We start from the raw sequence: 12,045 nt of genomic DNA on the forward strand, positions 1-12,045 counted from the left end.
TGTCCTGTAGATCTCGATGTTGATTGGTTGTTTTTGACCTTAAATCATAAACAATGGCAGTTTTAAGGTCAACAATAACCAATTAACATCGAGATCTACAGGACAAGCTATGAGCTATATGTGGAGAAATTCGAACATTTCTACCTTAAGTTTGTGCTGATGATGTTTTACAGAATAACAATGAAAACTCCACGACCAAACCATCCAGCTGAAAGAACAAAACTCTATCAAAATCATCCACAAATTGTGCTATTTATTAGTTAAAATTCAGTCTTGAATTGTAGTGAAGAAGAAAACAGTCGACAATCGAATATACTTGAGCACAAAATTATAGAATATCTCACTAAAATCTGACAACCATACGAGAACAAGTTAATTTGCAAACTATCAATCAATTGACTCAATCTTGACTGTTCCTTCTACAAATATCAGTTCATCATCTCTGATTTCATTGTTTATGCATTTTCATACCAATCGTGTTCCGTTTCCGTTCTTTCCTTATCTATCTTCTATTGAAATACATTCTATACCTGACAATCGTTATATATAACTTATGTGGATATAAGTGAACCACACCACAGAATATCAACAAAAAGATGATTGAAACTTTCTAAGCAAAGTTCATTTATTTATGAAAAGTATTTCATATCATATACTAAACAAAACATCAATAAGAGAAAATAACCAATCAGATTTTACATTAAAGATAACTACAATAATAAATACAATAGAAGCTTCACTCCATTAATGTCTTGTTTAACAACTTAACATCATCATCAATAGCGTCGTTTGTGCAAATACGATCAAGACTGTTAAATAGGCACCTTACCAAACCCCTTTTGTATTGCACAGGGTAATAACTATAGTAACTAAGGTATTGACTCTTCCACGTCGGTTTTCGAAAAATGGATCGTTTGAATGAGCCATCTTCTCGTCTGCTTAGAAGTATATCTAGGAAGGGAAGTTGGTCGTTCTTCTTCTCTTTACATGAGAGACTGATATGGTTTTGGATAGTTTTAAGTTTATTCAATAAGCAGTTTATATCATCCACCTACATTTATTCATGGCATAGTGAAACCTACTGTAGCCTTGGTGAAGAAAAAGCCTGTCTACATCATCTTACCATTTAGAGGTGATTCAAATAGCCTTTTATTGAAACAGAAGCTTTACTGTTCTAAAGATTAAACTGATCTTAATCAAAACAATGAATCTTTTAAAACAAAAAAGACTTAAATAATTTTTCTTAAGCAGAAAGACAAATCTGTCTTTGATAACTTGGAATAGGAATTTAATAGTTTGAATTCCGTTGATTTCAAATACAGAAACATTTATGCAGTCATTGAACTACAGAATAGATATAAGAAAAAGTATCTACAGATAACCTACTTATTTACTAGCGATTGATGAATGTTATGTAAAACTATGGTACTGGTAATTCAATCACTTGATTTCAACGCTTTGATTACAAGCTAGAACACCATTCAACCTACATAGATCTCAACAGTTGAGTTTTATCACTAAAAATGTACCTCAAAAACCAGTACATAAAGGTATGCTTGATAAATGAGTTGTCTGTGAATTCAATATTGATCGAAATCTTTTATTATAGTTACAAAGATGACCAATAACGATAACATTGTGTACTTGTTTCACACATTATACTGAATTCATAATACTGGTTTATGTAGATAAGCATGAAATCTGTATGCATAGCTTCTTGTTAAAGCATATGTATATAATTCCTTAATAACAAATGTAAGCGAATAATTGTTTTCAATTAGATTGTCATCAGGTTTTACTCTAATATACATGAATATTTATACTCCTAGAACATTTCAACAGCTTACATCCAGCTGTTGGTTTCATTGGTGTAGGCGAGTGTGACGAAAAGCTGAATTCCCTTCACGTCACATTAATCAGGCGAAGTGGTGGCTCGTTAAGTAGAAGTGTGTATAGAAAAAGTCCCTCTGCCTGCCAATATACTCACTTCTATAGCTTTACGCCTATCCGATATTTGGTTACATGCCTGACTAGTAGAGCAAGACAGGTCTGTTCAGTAGATACTTTAAGTCAGAAGCTGGAATTTATCAATAACTAACTGACAGAGATCGGCTACCCTAGTTCATTCATTAAGAAGTACATGTATGATACAAGAACGAAGTCTGAGATTTCAACAGTTTGAAAGAAACCTTTATACATGAAACTACAATTCAAGGGGGATGTGGCTAGCGATACTTTGAAAGATAGGTTAGCAGGACAATCTTGCGTTGACTTTCTCGAGTCGATCAAAGATGTCTACTCAAAAGAAGGAAAAGTTACCTCAGTTGGCCTCCTCTATGTGCATTTACAAGTTCAGGTGAGCCTGTGTAGATAGCTATATCGGGCGTACTACTAGGCAACTTGACCAATAAATGAGTGAACATCTACCAGCATGGTTTGGAAAGGGTCAGCTAAAATCAATACGCAGTTCTATCTAGACACATCTAGTTGATGGTGGTCATATTGTAGATAAATTGAAATCATTTCAAGTGGTCTATCGTATACCTCCATCATTTCACAACAGAGTCCGCTCCCGTCTCCTACATATAGCAGAAGCAATAGGAATTCGTACATTCCACCCCAATTTATGTGTACAGAAGAAATTCGTAACCCCCCTATCTCTTCCATGGTCGGACATAACTAAACAAATGACATTATTATTATTATTTGTAAAATTTATTTTTATTATCTTAATTTTGTTATCATTTGTTTGTAATTTTCTACCTCTTTCCGTTTGTATTATTCACTATCTATTTACTTACATACTTCTTATTACATAATGATTTTAATGTTTTGTGATGACTATTCTATGTCTATTTACCCACGTTTGACCTCCTATTTCCAATGTTTAACAACTGATAAGACTTTTGTTGTCGTAATTTAATATTCTTACTACTATCAGTACATCTGTCTTCTCACTATCAACTAGTAATTTTAACTATTCTGCTCAGTGACGTATTCTGCTTCATTGTGATTATGGACTCAAAATTGCCTTGATTGGTCTAACATTTTCGTATAAAAACACGACGTTCAGCGAAGGGATCTCTTTTCAACGAATTTATTATCAAGCTGTACAATCGTATATATAAATACTTTAACAAAACATTTCCATTTACATACGATTGTACGATAGACCACTGAGCTGGCATCCATCGGTTAAGGGCTCTAGCTCGTAACTGGTAGGTCCTGGGTTCGAATCTCGCGGGTGCGGGATCATGGGTGCGCACTGCTGAGGAGCCCCATAATAGGACGAAACGGCAGTCCAGTGCTTCCAGGTTTTCGATGGTGGTCTAGCTTCAATTGACTCATGATTTCAACTTTGAAATATACTGAAATCTCCACAAATCCCCTTCTAAATATTCATGTATATTAGAGTAAAGCCTGGTGACGATCTAATTGAAAACAATTGTTCACTTACATATGTTATTCTAATTGTCACAACGGGAATCTTTAAAATTCCTTAATAGAATGTTTCACTGTCTTTAAGAGAGCCTTGTACCAAACGTTTTTACTGTAAACTATTGAGCTACATTAGTATTCAATATTGCTGAACAATCTAACATTCTATCATTGTTTAATCAATTTAAATCTCTTTTTGTTTTCATATTAGATATTTGAATTTTGGATATTTATGGTATTCTGTAACAAAAATTCTATCAAGTTTATTCATTAATGATAGTAAGTAGAAAAATATTTTTAGAAATTTTCAGGATTGTAAAATTGAAACTCTATTTATAGTCAGAAAACGTCTTTCTTATGTACATACATACTGATTTGTAGGAAGTTTTTGTTTCTAATATATGTCAACGGAAAAACCATTGATTATATACATATACAATGTATATTAGTTTGGAAATGTTCTGAAGTACACACGATTTCATCACAGACTAAACACATATTCAATAGGTCTACTATAGTTTTTAAATCATTTAGACTACAGAATAGTATTTGATGGATCTCAGCTATGTCATCTGTAGAAAGCCCCCAAATGCCCTGGTACGGCCAAAAGTGGGGAGAGTCAGCTCTCCCTCTTCAAATGCTCTCACATGGGCACGCGTATATAGCCTCTGTCAGGGAAGCCCTACTCACTGTCTTGTCGTGCCACGGGTGTTGTTTACGAAAATGAGGTGACGAAAAGCGAATGTCCGGCGCTTTAACCGGATTGGTGGACACGGAGAGTCCACCTATGGCAGATGGAAAACCCTTATTCCAAACTAATGGTGTACATGGGCTCCAGTATCCTGAGGGAACAAATTGCGTATGAACCAATTGTTGCTCACCAGCCACCATGGGACTACACCTCCTCACGATGCTCCACTGCCTTGTGGACTAGACCTTCAGGTCAAAGTCTCCGGGTGTGGCCCTCTAAGAAAACCATCTGCTTCAGTCTGGGCACCTGGGCAGTATCACAGCCCTCACACAAATCAAATGAGATTTGTGAGACGCATATCTATCTGGTGCCTTCTTTGTACCAATATTTACGTGTTTAAATAAATAAATAAGAAAGGTTACTTAATAATCTCGGTGGATGATTGTTACGTTTAATATAGATTACACTATAATTGAAAATCTCGATAATAGATTTTACAATTCGTATAAAATATTTGTAGAGAGACATTTGAAGGTCTTAGTTTTGATTGCACATGCACGTGTTCATAGACGCTGTACGCAAGGAAAAATCAGCTGTTCAATAGTCTATTATTATAAGCATTCCTCCAGTTGAAATTAGTTTGTAACAAATATGGTCTTTAAATTCTCTACACTTCAAAACCAAATGTTTGAGAATGATAAATTGATAACCATATAAAAATTAAAACGTCTGTTGTGTATTTAGAAAATAGTGTGTTCTTACATTAAACCTACCTTGGTAGTATTGACTTTAGGTTTTTATATCGAAGGTGGTGTGTTTCCTCCTGACAAACTTCGATTTATCAAACTACCTGACAGTTTTAAATTTTTAGGTGATGTAAATCAGTTATAATGACTCGTATTATTCAGTTTTTGATACCGATCAATCAAACAAAACATTACAAATACTTTAGGACACATAAAATAAGTTAGTCACTTTTTGGACTCAGTAGCACAGTGGATGATAGATTGGCATTAAAAGAAATCAGTGGTTAGTTTGAGCCTCATTGTAAATGTTAACACTAAGATGTAAGCACATTTATTTATTTGAAAACATAAATATTGGTACAAAGGGGCACCAAAAACATATGCGCCACACAAGTCACTTGATTTGTGTGTAGGCTGCGATACTGTCCGGGTGCCTAGACTGAAGCAGTGGTTTTCTTGGGCAGTCACCCTCGGAGACTTCGACCTAAAGGTCTGATCCACAAGGCAGTGGAGCAACGTAAGGAGATGCAGTCCCATTGTAACCAGTGACTAATAATTGGTTTATACTCTATTTGTCCCTTCAGGATCCTGGAGTCCATATGAACCATTGGTTTCGGATCAGGGTTTTCCAACTCCCCTAGGTGGACTCTCCGTGTCCACCGACCTGGTTAGAGCGCCAGATGTTTGCTTTTCATCCTCTAAATTTCATGAACAACAATAGTGCCATGAGAAGGCAGTAAGTAGAACTTCTATGACATTGGTTGTATGCACGTGACTGTGAGAGCATTTGGAGATTGAGAGCTAACTCTCCTCACTCTCGGCCGTACCAGGGCGTTTAGGGGCAATGAGACGTTACCACTGGGCTATCCGGAACGCAAGCATATCGAGGTAATATATTTCATATAGGATGAAATATGTATCGAGAATTCTATACCCAGCAACAGACCAGAAATACATCAGAAGTGTGAACTATTTGCTTGGTATTTTCTAACATTAAGTTCTTCGCTTCTAATATTATTTATAAAAAAATCTCCGATTTTATTTAACTTGTGCATATCGACCAGAACAGCCGAAGTAAGACTAAAACAAATGAATGTTGCATACGAGATAGTAAAAGATTATTTGTATGTGAAGCTACTTGTAAGATGTTTCGTAGATTACATTTATCGGAAATAAATCACAAACCCATGCATATAACATGATCTTTCAAATAGACATGAATAGATCAAATGTATACAGCTATGATAAAACATAATTCTCATATTTGAAGAAATTTCTACGATTTTTTAATGAACATTACAGATATAAGTTTCTTGGGTGTCGAACATAGCTCATCATGAACTCGAGCTGAATGCATCTCAAAGGGAAATTTTTGACCATAAACATCGAATTCCGAATTTGATTGGTCAATTTTCAGAAATTCCTGTGTACTATCTAAGGGTAAAAAACTGGATTTATGTGGTTTTCATAAAAATATCAGGATGAATGGGAACGCATTCTTGCTTAGATGTACGGGATCTTATGGTATAAAAAGGATACATGAAAGTTTTTGTATGACTTACATATAGTTATTTACTGATTTCTATAGCATTAGTCAGTTATAATCGACTTAAAGCCTGATACATATGGCCATTAGGTTCAGTAACCATACTAAATTAATGCGAGCAGATGAAATCATCAAAACAATAGAAAAACAGACATTGCAATTATAATCATAATGACAGTGAGAAGGACTGTGATTCATGAAGACAAAATGAAGAGATGGTTATAAAGAAATACTTAAACTCAACATCTAGACTTACATAAAGCTTTAGTGTATCTATCTCACATTGGACGATTGTGAGATATGTGACTCAACTTGTCTAACTACTAATTAGATGAATCACTCTAGTCCCAACCAGCTGATTTGCACCAAGAAACATGGCTCAGGCGAACAATTAGTGATTCAGTGAACTAGTTCCACTCCTTGATTATAGTCTCCACTCGTTTTGTTTCCCAACTTATAACTGTTTCAGTCATCATTGCATGTAGGAGTAAACAAGGATTGTATATAATTGATTTAAAAAGATTCATATGACTATCCTAAGCTCACAGATGTACGTCAAACTGAAGACATTACATTTATATATCTATAACTTTATTCATTGACATTTCTTTTAAGGATGCTTGGACGTAAGCATTTTCTATCAAGGTGAACAAGATGAATTTGACCTATATGTTCGGAAATTTTTACTGGATTCAAAGTTCATAGTGAGCTATTATTTGTTTTGTTGTATTGTTTTTCTAAAGTTAAAAATTCCCATAAGATAACTTTTTATACTCTGACATAGAACAATTACTGGAACCCAATAAGATTATTGAAAAGATTTTTTTAATTTCACAGCTGATTCCAATTTCTATGCTCTAGAAATAAAGCCTTATGATTTAGATATTCAACTTGAAATTCACAATTTCATGGAATAAACATACAGAATAACAACTCCAAACAAATCAACTTTGTCATACGGCTTGTTTATCTGCACTGTACTCAGAAGTTCAATATTTATTCATTTTACACTACAAAGAGACGCACTCTATCTTGCTTACATTCAGGATTACATAATTAAACTACATCAGATTCACTAGAATAACGCAACTAAAATAGTTAGCCAAAAACACTATGGGATGCCGGATCAGCGGTCTATAGGTTAAGTGCTCGCGCGTGAGACTGTTAGGTCATAGGTTCGAATCTCGCGAGGCGAGGTCGTGGATGCGCACTGCTGAGGAGTCCCACAATAGGACGAAACGGCCGTCTAGTGATTCCATGTTTTCCCTGGTGGTCTAGCTCCAATTGACTGACGCATTCAACTATGAAAATACTAAATCTTCACAATAACCCCTTCTGATAATAATATCAGAAAACAATTTTGTCTCCTCTGAATATATTTATATGAATACATAATAACACACAGTTTTACAAAAAAATAATCATCAACTTTGGAGACAACAGTTCATATTCAAGGAGATAAGCTCAATAACAACAACAGTAAACTGTCAGTACAGAGAATCATAAAGGAGATCAGTTTTATACGGTGGGACAGACTATCAATTAAGGGATAAGTATACTGCTCAGCAGTTCGCTCTGTTCTACTTTACGGCTGTGAAACATGGCCATTAAGAGTAGAAGATACTCACAAGTTACTAGTATTTGACCACAGATGCCTTAGAAATATTGCTCGCATCTGCTGGGATAACCGGGTAAGTAATAGTGAGGTTAGACACAGGGTATTAGGGAATGATGGTAAATCAGTTGATGAGGTCATGAATCTTCATCGACTGAGATGGTTAGGCCACGTGTTACGTATACCTGAACACCGATTACCACGACTCACGATGCTGACTAGTGTAGGGAATGTTTGGAAAAGAGTTAGGGGCGGCCAAACCAAAACATGGCATCAGTGCTTGAAGTCACTAACTTCTAGTCTGAGCCATGTTGGCAGATGCAGACTACCTGGTTGGGGTCCGTGTGACTATCGTGACCAATGGTTGGAGACTTTGTGTGACATGGCTCAGAATCGACCACAATGGCGTCGGTGTATACACTCTTTATCTTCCCTTAAACCTTGAGATTAAAATTGCTTCACAATGTTCTTCCTTCCTATACTATATCCTTATATACAACCTATCTTTTATATACTACCACCACTAAATTAACCACTTCTATGAATTCTGTGTTCATCTTGTTGTGCTAATGAGATATGACCGATGCATATATGTGCCTGGTCCTACGTTGTAGCTGACTGACTGAAAGACGTCTATAATTATTAAGTGCTTTTATAAAAAATATTCAACCTTAATTATATACATAATGAGATTATATTATCATTAGTATACACTTTGAATTCTATTTTGTTTTAAAGGATCAATGGTTAACATGGTCTAAAACACCAAATGTCTTTCAATCAATTTTAGCTATTGAGATTACAGGTCGAATATATAAAGATTATTTATCGATTCATCATAATCAACCAGATTCTAATTTACCAGGAATATTTCTTACAAATAAAGAATTATTTTACCAGTGGATATTTCAAGTAAGTATAGAACTGAATGAATGAATTGACCAAAAATTGTATTTATAAACTCTTTGTATCAAACTCATTCTATTCATATATGATATGTAAAACAATTATTACCCTAAAGAAGTTCAGATAAGTTTGCTGGACGAAACGTTGAAATTAGTTAAATTTTAATCGCTGAGATTATTTCAAATATAATTTTCACATATAATGACTTCTCTTTACTCTGCGAACTCCGCCTGTAGTTCCTCCGGAGGCTACTGCCGGTCCCCAGCCCGGATAAAGAAGGAGGGTTGAGCATGAAGTTAGAGACCCCATCCTGTAGAAAACTAACTCGTTAAAAAACGCTAACCAGAAACGCTATACTCGGAGACCAATTTTTATCAAACTATTCATTCTAATCTTGACGAATATTCTGTTATATTAATATCTACTATTGTTTTCATGTAAATCAATTTAGTATTACTATCTAATTATAAAACAGTGATACAGCTTAGAATATGTTGATAACTCAAGAAACAAAACATTAACCGAAAACAGTTGAAGTGATATAAATTTAAGTGTTTGGGAGAAAATCAAGATTCTTAATACTGTTGACCTATCTTATTCATAAATTTTAACGAATACAAAAAGAATGAACGTTCGATGAGATTTGATAAATGACATCTGTCTAAGATGTCAACCAATAATTATATATTCAATCATTATAAAGAATAGAAATATATCCGTAATGACGATTTCAAACATCCTATACAATTTATACATTATTCTACTACAAAGTTAATCGTCTTCTGATTGCTCGATAAAGCTGAAATAAGATTTTTTAGGTATAACGAACATAGTTTTAATATATGACCAATAAAGGAAGCTACGAAGCGTATCTCTTCTTACTTGGAACTCATCAACTGGATGTACCTGCATCTCAAGGTTGATTTTGACCTACTGACTTTAGTCTTATTCACTGAGCCCAAATAGCCATTAATTAGTTCAATGAATGTGGAGGTATTAGTAAGTGTTTGCAGTTTTCCGTTGATATCCAGGAGTACAAGTGAACATAAATATTAAAATCAAAAGACATCCAGCTGACGAATCCAAAATAGAACGAAACCCTAATCCATCCTAATCATCCAACCCTGTCCCAAGCAATCCTTTCCAGTTCCTTCCAGTTAACATGCATCCTTTTCATATCTGCTTCTATTTCCCGGCGTAATGTGTTCTTTGGCATTTCTTTTTTCCGATTCCCTTCCGGATTCCAAGTTAGGGATTGCCTCGTGATGCAGTTTGGTGATTTCCTCAATGCATATCCGGTCACCGTCCAACATCTTTTCCTAATTTCCCTTTCAGTTGGGAGCTGGTCTGTTCTCTCCCATAAAACGCTGTTGGTGATAGTATCCGACCAGTGAATGTTGAGTATTTTACGTAAACAACTGTTTATAAATATTTGTACCTTCTTGGCGATGCTTGTAGTAGTTTTCTACGTTTCAGCTCCGTACAGTAGAACTGTCTTGATGTTCGTATCTATATTTGTTACTATAGTGATTATTGCTTAGATTCCACTTTCTTAGTGTCATGATAAACAAGTTCACCTGTGAGATTTATGAACAGATACCTAAGTCATAGGGATACATTCACACTATCAACGAATTTAATCTCTGAAGGATCTTTAATAGAAACAGTTAAAGTTTTAAAATGAATAACAAACACAAAGTTTTCTCTTTGACTCTTGTTTCCTAATATACCGCACCAAACTGGTTGGACATCAACACGTTAAGATTATTCTATCACAAATAAAGGTCAAACTAGACCGAAAAATAAAAAATGTTAAGTGCAAGAACATGAATCAAATCACTTTGGATGCTAAAACTTAATTAATAAAATCAGGGGATGTTTAGCAGTATACAAATTCTCTTCTAGAACACAGGAGAAAAGTTTGAGTTTTCGTACGGCCAGTGTTTCAACAAATCATAGATTATTAGTATAGGGAGATTTGTAGAGATTGTAAGACCACTGTTAAAAACTTGGACGCATTGGATAGCTATTCCGTCCCAGTATGAGACCCCTTTAAAATGCTCACAATCTTCACTCTCGTGTGTGAACGATTCGACTCTAAACCACTGAAATGACATCCAACTGTATTAATGTCCGCATTGAACCAATTCACGATGTGGCGCAACCAGAAACAGCATTCCATTGATAATCTATTTTCAATGGTGATTTAGACGAAATCAGTTCGTGATTTAGACTAAAAAGTATAAGACCATTTGAAATGTTTCAATTTATCATGTAACAAATGTAATCGAATTTAAAACAAACATTGTTTTCATTTCTTCATTTTTTCATTCTAGTTAATCTGTCCTGGATTCGATTATTCCAATACTATAACGCATAATAAGGTTTTACTCCATAGTATTAAAGAATGTGATGTAATTCGTACAGCTTTGAAATTATCACCAACATTTAGATGGTTTATGGAATGTCCATGAAAAGTATTCAAAAGAAATTATCTTTTTTATATATTCTAGTAAAAATGTCATAACCCATCATGATTCTGGTTTGAAGAAACATTGTAATATAAAATTCACATCGATCAACTTTACTTTGATCCAATCATCTTTGTATTCACCCATTAATATTCACGTTACAAACAATTGATGGTACAAACCTTACCGACAATAAGGTTTCTATATCAATTCAATTGATCATAGACTTGTAAGAAATGTGACATAAATACTAGGAGATAATCATGATTTAAAATGAAAGCTTCATTGAATCATTAAATTTAATCAGTTCAACATGATATATTCGATAAAGAAACTTCTCAATTCAATTTAGCTGATAAAACCTTTAAAAAGAAAGTCTCAATTGTCTTAAGGTTTGTTTCCAGTGAAGTAGATGTAGAGAATTCACTAATCACATACATGCATACATTATTTCACCCTTGTGAACAACTGAAAGCAATTCAATCTACTAACAAAATCAAGCTGAAAGTTCATTTTCTTCTTGAAAAAAAAAACAAAAACAAACAATAAACTCCTGACTACTGAGACTTAAAGATTAGAATGTTCTATATTCTAATGTGTAAATCAACAGTATAAAATGTCTCACTATTCTT

The 12,045-nt window shown here is 34.4% G+C and overlaps 1 protein-coding gene across 1 annotated transcript in view; it reads left to right on the forward strand.

Annotated features, from left to right (window-relative positions):
- Smp_125490 (hypothetical protein) overlaps window positions 1–11,416 on the forward strand; it is a gene marked incomplete at both ends in the record, with an annotated part of 86,901 nt that extends 75,485 nt beyond the window's left edge. Inside the window, 2 exons of the mRNA XM_018796289.1 lie at window positions 8,775–8,948; window positions 11,279–11,416. Coding sequence (XP_018650516.1) covers window positions 8,775–8,948; window positions 11,279–11,416 — 312 coding nt within the window. The remainder of the gene's footprint in view (window positions 1–8,774; window positions 8,949–11,278) is intronic.
- Between the last annotated feature and the right edge of the window lie 629 nt (window positions 11,417–12,045).

Source organism: Schistosoma mansoni, chromosome 2 (assembly GCF_000237925.1).
Source record: "Schistosoma mansoni strain Puerto Rico chromosome 2, complete genome".
Lineage (NCBI taxonomy): Eukaryota > Metazoa > Platyhelminthes > Trematoda > Strigeidida > Schistosomatidae > Schistosoma > Schistosoma mansoni.